Raw genomic sequence first — 18,422 nt, 5'->3', positions numbered from 1 at the left:
TCCAGCCAACGGCAAGCTGCAATTGACCGATTGTGCTAAATAAACTGACTTTTTGCTTCACAACCACTATTGTACGTTCAAAGAGTTAAATCCATTTACACGCCGGCTGGCGGTAATATTTTTTGGGTGATTAGTGCATTCCATTGACACAAACGTACAGTTTCCAGCCAACGGCAAGCTGCAATTGACCGATTGTGTACAATAAACTGACTTTCTGCTTCACAACCACTATTGTACGTTCAAAGAGTTAAATCCATTTACACGCCGGCTGGCGGTAATATTTTTTGGGTGATTAGTGCATTCCAGTGACATAAACGTACAGTTTCCAGCCAACGGCAAGCTGCAATTGACCGATTGTGCTAAATAAACTGACTTTCTGCTTCACAACCACTATTGTACGTTCAAAGAGTTAAATCCATTTACACGCCGGGTGGCGGTAATATTTTTTGGGTGATTAGTGCATTCCAGTGACAGAAACGTACAGTTTCCAGCCAACGGCAAGCTGCAATTGACCGATTGTGTACAATAAACTGACTTTCTGCTTCACAACCACTATTGTACATTCAAAGAGTTAGATCCATTTACACGCCGGCTGGCGGTAATATTTTTTGGGTGATTAGTGCATTCCAGTGACAGAAACGTACAGTTCCCAGCCAACGGCAAGCTGCAATTGACCGATTGTGTACAATAAACTGACTTTCTGCTTCACAACCACTATTGTACGTTCAAAGAGTTAAATCCATTTACATGCCGGCTGGCGGTAATATTTTTTGGGTGATTAGTGCATTCCAGTGACATAAACGTACAGTTTCCAGCCAACGGCAAGCTGCAATTGACCGATTGTGCTAAATAAACTGACTTTCTGCTTCACAACCACTATTGTACGTTCAAAGAGTTAAATCCATTTACACGCCGGCTGGCGGTAATATTTTTTGGGTGATTAGTGCATTCCAGTGACATAAACGTACAGTTTACAGCCAACGGCAAGCTGCAATTGACCGATTGTGCTAAATAAACTGACTTTCTGCTTCACAACCACTATTGTACGTTCAAAGAGTTAAATCCATATACACGCCGGGTGGCGGTAATATTTTTTGGGTGATTAGTGCATTCCAGTGACAGAAACGTACAGTTTCCAGCCAACGGCAAGCTGCAATTGACCGATTGTGTACAATAAACTGACTTTCTGCTTCACAACCACTATTGTACGTTCAAAGAGTTAGATCCATTTACACGCCGGGTGGCGGTAATATTTTTTGGGTGATTAGTGCATTCCAGTGACATAAACGTACAGTTTACAGCCAACGGCAAGTTGCAATTGACCGATTGTGCTAAATAAACTGACTTTCTGCTTCACAACCACTATTGTACGTTCAAAGAGTTAAATCCGGTTTTATTTTTGGGGTGCTTATTGAATTAAAGAGTATGTCAGACAACACGCAGAGGAGTGGCAGAGGAGGCAATGTTTCAGGAGCGAGCAGATGTGGCAGCAGAGGAAGGGGTCGAGGCAGCACTAGTCGCAGCCAGAGGCCAGTGCTCCCGGTGTCATCCAGCGGTCGTGTCTCCACCGACAACCCTGCCGTCATCGATTGGTTGACTCGGTCGTCTTCCTCTTCCCAGGTCACCTCTGACACCTACAGCCAACGGTCGGTGGGTACGTCAGACACAACCGTTAGTTGGCATGGCCCGGGAGCAAGCCCACTGAAATCACGTGTCCTCGACCTGCCCCTGTCCTTTGGTGTTCCCTCACCAAGCGAAGTATCGCATGCTGTGGGCTCAGCCCCACTGTACAGTGAGGAAGAGCTAACAGAGGGCGGTCAGGAACGGGGGGAGACATCCGCCTCTTCAGCAGCCAGGCGAAGAAGTACTGGCGAGGAGAGTGGCTCGGTAGCCGGTCTAGAGACAGGTCTGTCTCCTGACCCACACGCAGCCGAGGGGGCTAGTAGTGACGCGGAGTCCCTAATTGATGATGATGAGGCTGATCGCACTTGGCAGCCTCGTCGTCATTAGGCTATTGCTTCCGCATCATCAGGAGAAGAGGGTGCCAGCTTGCCAGCGAGCAAAACAGTCGGTGGGTTGCCCAGGAGGCAGCAGGGTCGCAGTAGTGTCAGTGGAGCCAAACGGCCACGGAGTAGAGCACCAGCTCCACTGCAGCCTACCACCACGGCCAGTAGTGGTGCCGGTGTGCACGGAGGAAGTAGCAGTCAGCCAGTGAGGAGTAGCGGGGGCAAAGTTTCCTACTCGGCGGTGTGGCAATTTTTCGTCAAGCCGCCCGAGGAAGTAAACGTAGCCGTATGTTGACTATGTGGCCAGAAAGTCAAGCGTGGCCAGGGGGCCAATGTTGGGACTACAGCGTTGCGTCAGCATATGCAGCGTCGCCATTCGGTGGCCTGGGAAAACCGTGATAAAGATACGGCGGTTCTGCCTGCCCCAGCCCCCGCTCCATCACCCGCTCCGTTACTTGCTCCGTCACCCGACATCAATCGCCCTCTATCAGCCAGTCAAGGCTCCAACACCTCTGCTGAGGGGAGTTGTCGCTCGTTGGCATCTTCCGCTCGTTCAGATGCTCCTTCTCCTGCTACTCCTCTTCACGGATTCCGTCAGCAGTCTTTCTTGGAATCCGTTTCCAAGAGACAACAGTTTGCGAGCACGCACCCGACGGTGCAGAAGCTGAACGTCCTCCTGTCCAAGTTGCTGGTGCTGCAGTCCCTCCCTTTCCAAGTGGTGGACTCAGCACCTTTCCGAGAAATGATGGCTTGTGCCGAGCCGCGGTGGAGAGTGCCAAGCCGGCATTTCTTCGCCAAAAAGGCAGTGCCAGCCCTGCATTCACATGTAGAAGAGATGGTGGGCCAGTCTTTGAGCATGTCGGTCTCTGCCAAAGTGCACGGCAGCGCCGACGTGTGGAGCTGTAACTACGGTCAGGGACAGTACATGTCATTTACGGCCCACTGGGTGAACGTGGTGCCGGCACAGCCGCACCAGCAACTTGGACAGGTCACGCCGCTTTTGCCTCCACGTTTGCACGTCCTTGGTCCAGCAAAGATGTCCGCCTCTACCACCTCTTCTTCCGCCGTGTCCTCAGCCGCCACCCCCGTGCCAAGTCCCATTACCCGACCGGCATATCACATGTGCAGGGCGCAACGGTGTCACGCTGTGCTGCACCTGGTATGCCTTGGCGAACGTAGTCACACAGGGGAGGAACTTCTGAGTGTAATGAACAGAGAAATCGACAGATGGCTGTCTCCGCGCAAACTGAAAATCGGAACCATGTTGACCGACAACGGAAAGAACATGGTGTCTGCTCTGCGTCAAGGAAGGTTGTGCCATGCGCCATGCATGGCTCACGTGTTCAATCTGGTTGTCAAGCGGTTCCTAAAATCCACCATCCCACTGCAAGACATCCTTAAAATGTCACGTAAACTTTGCATGCATTTCAGCCATTCCTACACCGCAAAGCACACCCTCCTTGAGCTGCAGCAGCAGAACGGAATTCCACAGCATCGCCTGATCTGCGACGTTGCAACAAGGTGGAATTCAACCCTACATATGTTAGACCGCCTTTACGAACAGCGAAAGGCCATCACCGATTTCCTGATGTTACAAGCGGATAAAGGTACTCCCCTGTGTAACTTAGATGTCAGCCATTGGCAGCTCATGCGTGACACCTGCCGCTTGCTCAGTGGGTGGTTTTTCCACTCAGCGGACAGGAGTGGAGGAGCAGGAGCATCTGGTAGAGGAGGAGGAGGAGACAGAGGACCCAGACGCACCGTGGCAGTATGCTGTGGAGATGGAGGCAGGGAGTCCCTCGCATTCCTTGGCACAAATGGCCCATAGCATGCTCGGTTGCTTGCGTAGCGACAGCCGAATAATAACCATCAGACAGAGGGATGACTTTTGGCTGTCCACCTTGTTGGACCCTCGCTACCGTTCAAAAATGGTGGCCTTTTTCACACCTGCTGAGAGGGAGGCCAAAATAAAGTACTATAAAAACCACCTATGTAGTCAGTTGGTCTCTGCCTTTCTGCGCCAACGTCCATCCTCAGACACTGTGGGCCCTGTGCGCTCGCGTTCCGCTGCCATGGCAGCAGGGGAGGGTGGGGTGGTAGGAGCAGTGGCAGCTCCACCAGCAGCGGCTGCCTCAGTCTGCAGTCGATGATGAGTAGCTTTCTTCACCAGCGCAGTGAGGAAACTACTAACCAGCCGCAGCAGCAGCAGCAGCAGCAGCAGCATCAGGTGGACCTGGAGCAGGACCTCAAACAACAGGCTTGGGCCTACTTGGACAGCACCCTGCCAACCGAGGTAGACAATCCCCTTGACTACTGGGCAACGAAACTTGACCTTTGGCCCCAAGTAGCTGAATTTGCCCTTGAAAGGCTGTCATGCCCGGCCAGTAGCGTGGCATCGGAGCGCGTGTTTAGTGCGGCAGGAGGTATTGTAACTCCGCGGAGGACACGACTGTCCACCCAAAGTGTGGAGAGACTCACGTTTGTGAAAATGAATCAGGCGTGGATTAGTCTGGATTTCAAACCACCAGTTCCTGACACAACTGACTAAATCCGCCATGAATCATGCCCCAAACATGTTATTAGGGACAAATGGAAGACCTCCACCTGATCCGTACATTTGTATATATATTTTATTGAGAGGCTGCTGGTCGGCCGACTCATGTTTTGCACATTTTTAATGACTTATACTCTGCAGGTCGGGCCCCTCATGAATTGGGGTTTTTAAATTATTTATACTTCGCTGGACGACCGTCACATGAATTGAACCTTTTTAATGACTTATACTCTGCTGGTCGGGCCCCTCATGAATTGGTGTTTTTAAATTATTTATACGTCGCTGGACGACTGTCACATGAATTTAAACTTTTTAATTATTTATAGTCGACCAGTTCCAGACCGATGGAATAGCAATTTTTTAAAATATTTATTTGACACGTGTTGTCCATCTCATCAATGAGGTGGACTGTTTATTTATTGGCCACGGTTTGGCCCCCTCCTGTTTCTTACATTGTTAACTTGTTGTATCGGTCACGGTTTGGCCACATGTTTGGTTGTCTTGTTAAGATTTTCTGTAATGTACACAGTTACGCTTGACTTGTCGACTTTCCACAATCTACTAAGGTATAGCATCGCATCAAAGTTTTTTTTTTTTTTTTTGGTTTAAACCATTTCTTATAATGTCAATTTGTAGGATACGCCGCTGTAAGGCGACCTACTTTTTTGTCACTGTGTAGACATCTATTTATAGGCCGATGTTTGGCCAGAAAGATATATTTAGTAATAACCTAGCCGTTCAAGCCGCTCACTGAACACCTCGGGAATTGCTTTGTATATCTGTCGCCTTAGGGGCCGCTGTCTGGCGACATAATTTTTTGTCACTGTGTAGACATCTATTTATAGGCCGATGTTTGGCCACAAAAATATATTTATCCCAGAAGCTGCTCAGCGGGTCAGGGCAATAAAGCTCCCGGTTCGCAGGTTGTTCCGTCTTATGGATGGAAGTACGACGGTATATGATCTTTTTCGCACCCACGGCATTACTTCGTAGAATTTCTGCATTGCATTTGCAATCACAACGCTGACTTCCCGGATCGCCACTTAGCCATTGGACTCTTGATAGTCGTCTCCCCACACTGCTGCTGGGGGGACTTTTTAACCTAGGCCTGTGTATGGCCTTCAATTGAAGCTGCTTCCGCTCCGCCACTCTGCCGTTGGACTCTTGAAAGTCGTCTCCCCACGCTGCTGCTGGGGGGACTTTTTAACCTAGGCCTGTGTATGGCCTTCAATTGAAGCTGCTTCTGCTCCGCCACTCTGCCATTGGACTCTTGATAGTCGTCTCCCCACACTGCTGCTGGGGGGACTTTTTAACATAGGCCTCTGTATGGCCTTCAATTTAAGCTGCTTACGCTTCGCCACTCTGCCATGGGCCCCTGTACCGCCTCCTCTTGCTGCTGCCAGGTCCAGAGTGTGTCATGGGTCCCTGTACGGCCTCCCATTGCTGCTGACTTCATCGCCAGACTCTGCCATGTGCCACTTTCAGGTCTCCTTACACTGTTGGTGGGTTGCATTTTGTGATAGGGTGCTGTATTGCCTTCCATTGCTGCTGTCTCCACCGCCACCCTGTGCCATGTGCCTCTGTCGTCTGCTCACGCTGCTGACGGCTTCCGCTTTTTAACCGAGGCCTGTGTTTGGCTTCCGAATACTGCTGCCTCCACCGCCACCCTGCGCCATGTGCCTCTGTCGTCTGCTCACGCTGCTGACGGCTTCCGCTTTTTAACCTAGGCCTGTGTTTGGCTTCCGAATACTGCTGCATCCACCGCCACCCTGCGCCATGTGTCTCTGTCGTCTGCTCACGCTGCTGCCAGGTCCATACTGATTCATGCCCCCTGTACCGGCTCCTCATGAACGTGGTTCAGCGGGTTTGCATCACTTAACGGCAAATCGTTGACAAACGCTGGGACGTTCAGTGTTGTGCGCATTAAGCCAGACACCAAAGGGCAGCACAGACCTGTTATTACTCGCTCAAGCATGGCTGAACAAAACCAGTCTCTACCACAAATTGGACCCAGACCTGCCCAGGGTCTCGTAAGTAGATTGCACGGAGGAGTAGAGTTCGTTATTGGAATTATCTGTGAGGGACTTTTAAACCTAGGCCTGTGTATGGCCTTCAATTGAAGCTGCTTCTGCTCCGCCACTCTGCCATTGGACTCTTGATAGTCGTCTCCCCACGCTGCTGCTGGGGGGACTTTTTAACATAGGCCTCTGTATGGCCTTCAATTTTAGCTGCTTACGCTCCGCCACTCTGCCATGGGCCCCTGTAACGCCTCCTCATGCTGCTGCCAGGCCCGTAATCTGCCATGGGCCCCCGTACCGACTCCTCATGCTGCTGCCAGGCCCTAATCTGTCATGGGCCCCTGTACCGCCTCCTCATGCTGCTGCCAGGTCCAGAGTGTGTCATGGGTCCCTGTACGGCCTCCCATTGCTGCTGTCTCCATCGCCACACTCTGCCATGTGCCACTTTCAGGTCTCCTCACACTGCTGGTGGGTTCCATTTTGTCATAGGGTGCTGTATGGCCTCCCATTGCTGCTGCCTCCACCGCCACACTGTGGCTCCACACTCTGGTTTTGGCCCCGTGACTGCCCAAATGAGTGAAGTGTGCGGTGATTCTAAGATCGACGGCACTCATCTGCATGTCATACTGACTGACAGTATTATTTCTCTTCCCCAGCAGACTCCAAGGGCATTTAAATTAAAGGTACAGTGTTCTGCACTAATATAAAGGCTCTCTGAAGCCTAGAAACACCCTTTTTATAAGTTAAATTCGCAGCGAATATATTCGGCTCGAAGCGAATTTATTCGGCGAATTCGGCGAATCAGCCGAACCGAATTTTTGAATAATTCGCTCATCTCTATTAATGACACCAAGTCAGTTCCCCCCAGTGTCAGAATGCCTGCCACAGACCCGCTGTAAGTTGCAGATCGGTGCTATTACTAGTATAAAAAAAAAAAAGAAAAATCCCAGTATGCAATGCAAAAACGCTAAAAAAAGTGTTATCAAAACACGCAGTGTGTATGGAGCCTCATATTGTCCCCATTGGAAGACTTCTCCTGTATTCCTGTTCTGCTGACAACCAGAATTTTGGAATTTTCTTTCACATTCGCTGTCAGTGATAATGGTAAACAGGACAAAGAGAGAGGGTGAATCTCCCTAATGGGGGGCACAGACAGCAATAAAAACCTTACAGGTGTTCTAATCCCTCTCCATTCCTCTAATCTCCTCTCCTATCCGAAACAAAAAATGTTCTGCTTTTAGTTATGCTTTAATTTTTGTTGCCATGATTTTAAAATGCTTTTGAATTCCTTCATGAAACAAGAGGCCTAGGCAGAGATTACTTGGTCCCCGACTACCAGGCGCACTGTAGGAGTTTCATGTCATTAGAGACCACAGGGAGTCTGTTGTTTGACCACTAGACCCTGCAAGAGGTAAAGCTGAGCAGAGCCTAAATATTGAATAGTCATGTATTGCCACTTACATGGCCATATGTAATTTTACATAGAAGTTGTAATATATAGAGGGTATAATACATAGGAGGTATAATACATAGGAGGTATAATACATAGGAGGTATAATACATAGGAGGTATAATACATAGGAGGTATAATATATAGAGGGTATAATACATAGAGGGTATAATATATAGAGGGTATAATACATAGAGGGTATAATACATAGGAAGTATAATACAAAAGAGGTATAATACATAGAAGGTATAATACATAGAAGGTATAATATATAGAGGGTATAATACATAGGAGGTATAACATATAGAGGGCATAATACATAGAAGGTATAATATATAGAGGGTATAATACATAGGAGGTATAATACATAGAAGGTATAATATATAGAGGGTATAATACATAGGAGGTATAACATATAGAGGGCATAATACATAGAAGGTATAATACATAGAGGGTATAATACATAGGAGGTATAATACATAGGAGGGTATAATACATAGAGGGTATAATACATAGGAGGTATACATAGAAGGTATAATATATAGAGGGTATAATACATAGGAGGTATACATAGAAGGTATAATATATAGAGGGTATAATAAATAGGAGGTATATTATATAGAGGGTATAATACATATGAGGTATAATACATAGGAGGTATAATATATAGAGGGTATAATATATAGAGGGTATAATACATAGAAGGTATAATACATAGGAGGTATAATACATAGACGGTATAATATATAGATGGTAAAATACATAGGAGGTATAATATATAGAGGGTATAATACATAGGAGGTATAATATATAGAGGGTATAATACATAGGAGGTATAATACATAGAAGGTATAATATATAGAGGGTATAATACATAGGAGGTATAATACATAGGAGGTATAATATATAGAGGGTATAATACATAGGAGGTATAATACATAGAAGGTATAATATATAGAAGGTATAATATATAGAGGGTATAATACATAGGAGGTATACATAGAAGGTATAATATATAGAGGGTATAATAAATAGGAGGTATATTATATAGAGGGTATAATACATAGGAGGTATAATATATAGAGGGTATAATACATAGGAGGTATAATACATAGGAGGTATAATACATAGGAGGTATAATACATAGGAGGTATAATACATAGAGGGTATAATACATAGGAGGTATAATACATAGACGGTATAATATATAGAGGGTATAATACATAGGAGGTATAATACATAGACGGTACAATATATAGAGGGTATAATACATAGGAGGTATAATACATAGAAGGTATAATACATAGAGGGTATAATATATAGGAGGTAATACATAGAAGTTAGAGCACTGCACAGCTGTACAGTGACATGCGATCTGATTCTGTATACTGCAAAAAATGCAGCATGTTTGTATTTTATTGCAGCTGAACTCTGGACTGCGTTGCTGTGTGATAAAGACACATATAAAACAGTTGCTTTCTGTGTGTCCTATGCAGGGCTGCTGATAGAAACCACAGGGCCCCATATAGTCAACCTGACAGGTTCCCCCCCACCAAAAGAAAAACTGTTTACTACACTTCAGGTATGAATGAACACAGTGAGTGATCGGTTCCAATCACTCATTGTGTTCATTCAGGATGGGAAGGGGCTGGCAAATGTGACATATTTACCGGACCCTTCCCCCACTCTCCATCCTGTAGGATCCTATTGTGTGCTTGCAGCAGTGGGAAGCAGAGGAGGGAAGCCAGCAGCACTGTGAGGGTGGGGGCACACAGGGGGGCCTGGGCAGCAAGAGGAAACATATGGTGCACAGGGAGGGTGATGGGTGCAGCGGGGTGGGGGGAATCAAAGGGACCGATCCCCATGTATGACTCTCTGCAGCAGCTGAAAGCCAGAGGGATGGAGAGGAGAAGAAGCTGGCTTTCAGCTGCTGCAGAGAGAGTCACACAGGGGATCGGTTCCAGTAATTGCCCCTCGCAGCACCCACGACCATCCCTGTACACCATACATTACCCCTGCTGTCCAGGCCCCCCTGTGTAATCTCACTCCACAGTGCTGCCAGCGCTCCCACCGGCAGCTGCAAGTAATTGCCCCCGACCTTGCTGATCACCCTCCCTGCCCACATCCGATTCACCCAGCTGCCTGGGCCCCTCTGCTGGCCAGGGCCCCATACAGGAGGACTGGTGGTACCCCCTTATCCACGGCCCTGGTCCTATGGGTGACTGGCCCTTATGGCATTGTATGGTGTTACCTAATTACATAGTTAGTCTGGCTGAAAAAAAACAAAAGTCCATCCAGTTCAACCACTAAAAAAAAAGTTATAATCCTATACCCACAGGTGATCCCGAGGAAGGCAAAAAAACCCAGCAAAGCATGATCCAACTTGCTCCTGCAGGGGAAAAAATTCCTTCTTGATCCCCCGAGAGGTAACCGTGTTAGTTCACCTTTTCATTTTTTTTTTTTTGAAAAGTTGAACTTACACTTTAATTTTAGACTAGGGAAACTCCAGCTTATGAAAGGGTCTATACAAATGTAAAGAGTGTGTGTGCGCCCTAACAGCGAAAAAGCTGTATTAACCCAAAAGCAAACATTCATTGTATTGCAGCTTACCAATTCTTAAATGTGATTTCTGTATTCTTTTTCTTTTTTAGGCTTTCTTTCTTCTATTTTCAGCTGGCGATCTAGCCAGTAAGTCTGTTGTTTTTCAAAAGAACAAGCTCTCTTCCAGATGTATCAGTTACAGGGATGAAACAAACCATTTACCACTGACGGGTGCTTGCAGTGATCACATTTTATTTATTTATGTAAAACCTTTATCCCAAAAGGAAAAAAAAAAGGTTTGCTCTAACTGCTTTTTTTTTTCAGGTACTTATATAGCGCAGTCAATTTATGCAGCACTTTACATATATATTGTACATTCACATCAGTCCCCAACCCTCAAGGGGTGTACAATCTAAGGTCCCTAACCCTCAAGGGGCGTACAATCTAAGGTCCCTAACCCTCAAGGGGTGTACAATCTAAGGTCCCTAACTCACATTCATACATACACATACTAGGGACAGTTTAGACAGGAGCCAATTAACCTACCAGCATGTCTTTGGAGTGTAGAAGGAAACCAGAGTACCCGGAGGAAACCCACGCAGGCACAGGGAGAACATGCAAACTCCAGGCAGGTGATGCCAGAGTTGGGATTTGAACCAGCAACCCCAGTACTGCCAGGTGGAAGTGCTAACCATTTAGCCACTGTGCTGCCCCTGTTATGCAGAATTAGCTGGATTTTGGCTTCAATTTGTTGGTGTATTTAAATCAGCTAGTACATCTAAGGCTCTGTTCACACCAATGCGTTTTTTAGGGCTTTTTGCAGAAACACACTACAGTTCATGTAACATGGTTTCCTATGGGACACGTTCACATCTATTTTGAGCTGCTGAGTTTTTGGAAAGGGTCGGGGACTTTTTTAAAAGCAAAAAGTAGCATTTCTTCTACAATAGAGTTCAATGGAGAATCTGCTGAAATGCATGGTAGTGCGTTTTTGACGCATTTTTGCCAAGTTTGGCATTTTTATTCTGCCCAGCAAGAAAAAATTCCACTTAAAAAAAAAAAAAGAGCTGAACAAAACGCAATAAAACGCATCAAAAACGCATATGGAAACACGCAAACGAACTGCGAAAAGCACTGCAAAATGGACAAAAAGCAAACTGCATAGGTGTGAATGGAGCCTAACACTCCTCTTCCCCCCAGACTGAAAATGCTGCTATCCAAAGGTGCCCCCAGTGCTCCTTCATCCAGATTAGGGACACTGTAATACAGGAGGTGTGTTACTTGACAGATCACCAAGTGAAAACAGAGGGGAAGAAAGCCTAAAAAAGAAAACTAATGCAGCCACCACATCTAATGATTGGTAAACTGCAATATACGACATTTTTGGTTTTGGGTTTAATACCGCTTGAACCTATTTTCTCCATTTCAGTCTATTAAAATGCAGTTTAAAGCATTTTGTTAAATCTGTTTGCAAAAAAACTAAAACAAAACTAAAAAAATAAGGAGAAAAGGAAGTGCTCTGTAGTCCTGTCCCAGGGTGACAACGCTGCTCCTCCATAGATACAATAGAGTGAGTGTTGTCATTCCTAGGGCAAGAAGTGTGCTTGTAAAAGGATCACCACATGAAAATCAAGGAAAAAAGCCTGGAAAAAAGCAAACTAATGCAACCACCACTTCTATGAACTTGTAAGCTGCAATACATTAAATTCTTCTTCTTGGATTTAGATATCCAGTGTTCTTCAAATCACTTTGATATTAGTTGTACACTGGTAAAACCACTATAATAATTTTGTAGAATGTTGGTATTCAAATTCTTTCCACTGAACTTGTCTATTATAGGTAAGAAGGGGGTTCCGGACGATTTGCTGCAGCAGCTACGTACCCTGAGACAGGATTTGGAGAAACTGTTCAATGAAAACAGAAAGGTTTGTTATCAGCAGAACATTGGATATATGACTTACTATACAGATTTCATGACATCATCACTGGGTCTCAGTACTTCTCTATGCAAGGCATCAAGATCATTGCTGGTGGGAGGGGCCGGCAGAGTGCTATACATAGATTCCTGAAACATCACAGCTCCTGGCCTCAGTACTGCTCTCAAAAGCTCTCAGCCGTGATGCAAGCAGTAGGCTGGCTCTTGGTAGGAGTTATGCCACTTTCAAAATGCCTTGATCTGGAGGAGTGGGCATCCATAGGCAGGCTGTATTTGTATGCATACCTCCCAAGGTAATGTCCACATGTGATGCTGAGCTTCAGTGACTAAAGTGTTACTAAACCTAGGACCCTGCATTCACTATATCCGCTCTCCCCGGACCCTGCATTCACTATATCCACTCTCCCTGGACCCTGCATTCACTATATCCGCTCTCCCTGGACCCTGCATTCACTATATCCGCTCTCCCCAGACCCTGCATTCACTATATCCGCTCTCCCCGGACCCTGCATTCACTATATCTGGTCTCCCCGGACCCTGCATTCACTATATCTGGTCTCCCTGGACCCTGCATTCACTATATCCAGTCTCCCCAGACTCTGCATTCACTATATCCGCTCTCTCCGGACTCTGCATTCACTATATCCGCTCTCCCCGGACTCTGCATTCACTATATCCGCTCTCCCCGGATTCTGCATTCACTATATCCGCTCTCCCCGGACCCTGCATTCACTATATCCGCTCTCCCCGGACCCTGCATTCACTATATCTGGTCCCCCCGGACTCTGCATTCACTATATCCGCTCTCCCCGGACCCTGCATTCACTATATCCGCTCTCCCCGGACCCTGCATTCACTATATCTGGTCCCCCCGGACTCTGCATTCACTATATCCGCTCTCCCCGGACCCTGCATTCACTATATCCGCTCTTCCTGGACCCTGCATTCACTATATCTGCTCTCCCTGGACCCTGCATTCACTATAACCGCTCTCCCCAGACCCTGCATTCACTATATCCGCTCTCCCCGGACTCTGCATTCACTATATCCGCTCTCCCCGGACCCTGCATTCACTATATCCGGTCTCCCCGGACCCTGTATTCACTATATCCGCTCTCCCTGGACCCTGCATTCACTATATCTGGTCTCCCCGGACCCTGCATTCACTATATCCGCTCTCTCCGGACCCTGCATTCACTATATCCGCTCTCCCCGGACCCTGCATTCACTATAGCCACTCTCCCCGGACCCTGCATTCACTATATCCGCTCTCCCTGGACTCTGCATTCACTATATCCACTCTCCCCGGACCCTGCATTCACTATATCGGGTCTGCCCGGACCCCGCATTCACTATATCCGCTCTCCCTGGACCCTGCATTCACTATATCCGCTCTCCCCGGACCCTGCATTCACTATAGCCACTCTCCCCGGACCCTGCATTCACTATATCCGCTCTCCCTGGACTCTGCATTCACTATATCCACTCTCCCCGGACCCTGCATTCACTATATCGGGTCTGCCCGGACCCCGCATTCACTATATCCGCTCTCCCTGGACCCTGCATTCACTATATCCGCTCTCCCCGGACCCTGCATTCACTATATCTGGTCTGCCCGGACCCCGCATTCACTATATCCGCTCTCCCTGGACCCTGCGTTCACTATATCCGCTCTTCCAGGACCCTGCATACACTATATCCACTCTCCCCGGACCCTGCATTCACTATATCTGGTCTCCCCTGACCCTGCATTCACTATATCCGCTCTCCCCAAACCCTGCATTCACTATATCCGCTCTCCCTGGACCCTGCATTCACTATATCCGCTCTCCCCGGACCCCGCATTCACTATATCCGCTCTCCCAGGACCCTGCATTCACTATATCCGCTCTCCCAGGACCCTGCATTCACTATATCCGCTCTCCCAGGACCCTGCATTCACTATATCCGGTCTCCCCGAATCCTGCATTTACTATATCTGGTCTCCCCGGGCCCTGCATTCACTATATCCGGTCTCCCCGAATCCTGCATTTACTATATCTGGTCTCCCAGGACCCTGCATTCACTATATCCAGTCTCCCACAGTGCACAGAACATAGAAATGCAACTATTTTAGAAAATAAAACTGCTAAATACCTTTTCTCATCAGCAGTATATTGCAGTCTTGTGACTTCTATCAGTGTCCGGCAGAGCACTGGTTAAAGCTTGAAGGAGGAATTTTCATTCTCCCCTGATTTTCCTATAAGACTGCATAACCCCTGACCCTCTGTCTGGACAGTGCTGATTGGCCCTGTGCTGATCACATGCACCCTCCAAAAGAAAAAAAAAACGCTCTAGCAATGCATACTAAACTGAGCATGTGCAGATTGACTCCTAGCGATCTGTACTATCAGCAGATGGATTGGAGACAGTACATGAAGGGGAGGATCAGAAAAGACAGAATCAAACAGCCTGTGGAGGATTAACCCCTTAGGTTCCACAGTGAGTATAACAAGCATGTTTTACTGCATATACAGACTGATTTTTCTGTTGTGGGTTTAGTAGCACTTTAAAAGAACTGAAATCCAATGGATGGAAGGGGTGGGCCATTGGCAGTCACGCTGGGGAGGAGAGGACTAGATGATGTTGGATGTCCTCCAGCCAGGAAATAATAATAATGCGAGCTTCATCTGATTTGCTACAGTTTCTAATACATATTGTGAGAAGCTCACAGTGTGCAGTGAAATCAGAGTAAGGCATTTCAGTCCAGGAGAGGAGCCGGTAATACTGTGCAAGACTGAAGGGAATTTATTGATAAAAAATCAGATATGAAGCAGACACTCCTTATCCTCCAGATTATTGCTTCAAGTACAAAATGTCTTCCTTTAATGAGCATACATGTATATACCACATGATGAAGCCTTTCCACTAAGTGCTTCTAGTTAATCCATGTTCCTTTTCACCTGCAGGACAAGGTGGACATGAAGGCCCTCCAGAACGGTCTCCATGAGCTAAACTTGGCCCTCCAAAAACTGGAAACAAAGACCGATAAACTGGCTGCGGATCTGTCAGAGACGGCGGTGAGGCGATATAGACATCAAGAGAGAGTTCTGTTGGGGATCAATAATGATATTGTCCACTAATATGGTGATGTTGAGGGCCAGCACGGGCCTTGGGGTGGACAATCCACCTACCCACCCAACCAGACTGCTTGCCCAGTTTGTTCATAGCCACTATGCAATTATATTAGGCTTGATCCATCTCTTTCAGTATTCCTTCCAGAATGTAAAAGCCACACACAGTCACTCTTCAGCACTAGGGTCACCTACCCCCATAGCTACCGAATTATCTGCTGCCAACAGGCTCTTCTCAGTGAGGGAGACAGATTCACACCACCATAGGACAGTTGGACTCTTTCCCACCAGCTTCTTCCTGGCTCTCTCCAAGTGAGCTTCTCCAGACTCAACTTGATCCCTGGACTCCAGCTTGTGAACAGCCCCCCCCCTGCTATCTATTGCTCTGAGGAAGGGAGTTCGACTCCCGAAACGCGTTAGGACTTTTACCCGAGGACCTCTGCTGTCCACATTTGGCATCTTTGACTCCTTGTCTCTGTTTTTATGACCTTTTTGTTTTGTGAGTATGCATTTGTAGTTTTATAATGCATTTCTTACTATCACGGTAATGCACGAGGAGAGTGCACCCGTTTTGTTCCCCCCCAGCTATGTATTGCTCTGAGGAAGGGAGTTTAACTCCCGAAACGCATTAGCACTTTTACCCGAGGTCCTCTGCTGTCCACAGTTGGCATCTTTGACTCCTTGTCTCTGTTTTTATGACCTTTTTGGTTTGTGAGTATGCATTTGTAATTTTATAATGCATTTCTTACTATCACGGTAATGCACGAGGAGAGTGCGCCCTGTTTTGTTCTCACCCCCAGTTAAGTCTAGCTGAGACTTTGGTGTCTTCCTAATGGCTTCTTCTAAATATCTGCCCCAGGGGCAGAGCCCCCTTCACTGGGTGGTTCTCCTTGGCAGGACAGGACCCAGGAACTCTGCACCCTGCTACCAGGGCTCTGACTATTTATGGGCTCTCTCACCACCTGGCACACCTCCCCAGGGATTGGCTGAAGTGCCATAAATATTCAGGCTTCTTGCCTCCTCCTTCCTCTGACTGATTCTAGAACCCTCTAGAAGACAGGGGGAAGTATCAGAGCAGCAGCCCTAAACAATCAACTCCTGCTCGACCGATTGCAGAGGAGCCACCTAATTTTCCCTAGCAGCCTACTCTACTCTAGGAGGATATTTTATTAAAAAATGGGAATTTTTTTTGGAAATCACATTATTTTATACATATGTTAAAGAGCATGCATGGAAAGAAAATGAAATATGTAGTGAATGTTTCTTTATTCTGATTAGGAATCCAGGTCACACCACTCATTGCACCTATATAAGGTATTAGACACGTTCTTCTCTGTGTGCTTTCTTTAATTCTGTGTGTGATGAGGGCTATAAATAGAGGTGAAAAGTGGTGAGAACAATCACAGTGATGGTGTGTTCTTCCATCTCTTTGCAGATGTTTCAGAGCCAGCTAGATGAGCTGGAGAAGAAGAAGCTGAACAAGGAGGACTTGATGTTGGAACTTAATCTGGTGGGTGTACATTTCTGGAAACATGTTGGGGTTAAAGTAGATCTAAACCGTAACTGGATGACATTTCGTCTGCTAAAGCTCTGTGTATCAAAAAATTACCTATTTTTTTGGTAAACACCTGTTTTCACCAGTCTTATTCTTTGCTGTATTTCTGCTGATTTCCTCCAGTTTCTTTAACCTCCTTGGCGGTATTCCCGAGTGTAGCTCGGGGTAAAATTTCAGTACCAAGAGCGGTAACCCCAAGCTACACTCGGGCTTACCATGCGGCGTTGCTCAGGGAGTCCCTGCAGCACTTACCTTGTCCTTCGCTCTCGCGATGTCCCCCCTGCAGCATCCCCGGCCATCTCCTCCGGCCGATGCCGGCATCCGGCTTCCGTGTTCCAGTCCCTGTGACGTCGGGACGTACGGGCGCCGGAACCGGCGGAAAATTTGAAATTTTTAAAAAATGTCATTTTTTAAAAAATGATTATTATATAGTAAAACATTGCTGTTTCAATGAATTTCACATATATTTTGTCCCTACTGCTTTGTCCGGCGCCCTGCCTGCATTTTGACTGTTCTTTCTGCCTGGAAACTTAGAAAAGTCCATGCCGTCCAAAAAGCGTCCCTTTAGGTCAAAAGCGGTTTTAGACCGGCTAGAGAACAGCGATAGTAAATCAGAACCACTTGCAGAATTGAGTGATAATGATTTGTGGGGAAATTCGTCATCAGACGCTGAAAACGATTTTGCGACTTTGCTCAGCGATGTGCGAATTTGCCTCTGTATTTCAAATTTCAGTGTTTTTGGTTTGATTATATTATTGAATTAAATATATTATTATTATATTATTATTTTTTATGATTATTTATTAAATTATAATTTATGATTTCGTGTTTCAAGTTTTATCCTACCTGGGATGTTTACTAGACTCTTGTTCGGACAGATTTCAGTGAGTTATTCCTAAAAATTACAGGCCTGCAATAAAAAAACTATATATTTCCATGCAAGAATAATAATCAGACCGCCAAGGAGGTTAATGAACTCCAGTAGCAACTGCAAATCATTGCTTAGAGTGGGCTTCCCGATGGTTGCAACGGTGACCCATGTCTATTGGGATATGGAGCAGAGCAAATGCCTTAAAGGACAAGTTCATCTTTTGGAACATGTTACATGTTACAGAGGTGAAGAGACACTATTGCTGAGACCTAGAGCTGTGCATTATGGGGTTACATAGTTAAAGATCTGTTGTAAAGAAGAGCTGGAAGGCGGCATGTTTTCCATTCAAGGTAGCTTGAGTTACTGAAGAAGTAGGGT

General features: G+C 46.5%; 1 protein-coding gene across 1 annotated transcript in view; it reads left to right on the top strand.

Moving 5' to 3' along the window:
* The window catches only part of CUNH16orf96 (chromosome unknown C16orf96 homolog), a 60,682-nt gene that overhangs the window by 22,079 nt on the left and 20,181 nt on the right, over window positions 1-18,422 (top strand). The window contains exons 7-9 of the mRNA XM_089655758.1: window positions 12,409-12,494; window positions 15,454-15,564; window positions 17,054-17,128. Coding sequence (XP_089511884.1) covers window positions 12,409-12,494; window positions 15,454-15,564; window positions 17,054-17,128 — 272 coding nt within the window. The remainder of the gene's footprint in view (window positions 1-12,408; window positions 12,495-15,453; window positions 15,565-17,053; window positions 17,129-18,422) is intronic.

The sequence above is a fragment of the Staurois parvus genome, unplaced genomic scaffold (assembly GCF_062004578.1).
Source record: "Staurois parvus isolate SC_StPar_1 unplaced genomic scaffold, SC_StPar_1.0 ptg000867l, whole genome shotgun sequence".
Classification (NCBI taxonomy): domain Eukaryota; kingdom Metazoa; phylum Chordata; class Amphibia; order Anura; family Ranidae; genus Staurois; species Staurois parvus.
The sequence above is the reverse complement of the archived record's forward strand: the minus strand, read 5'-3'. Positions and strand labels throughout refer to the sequence as shown.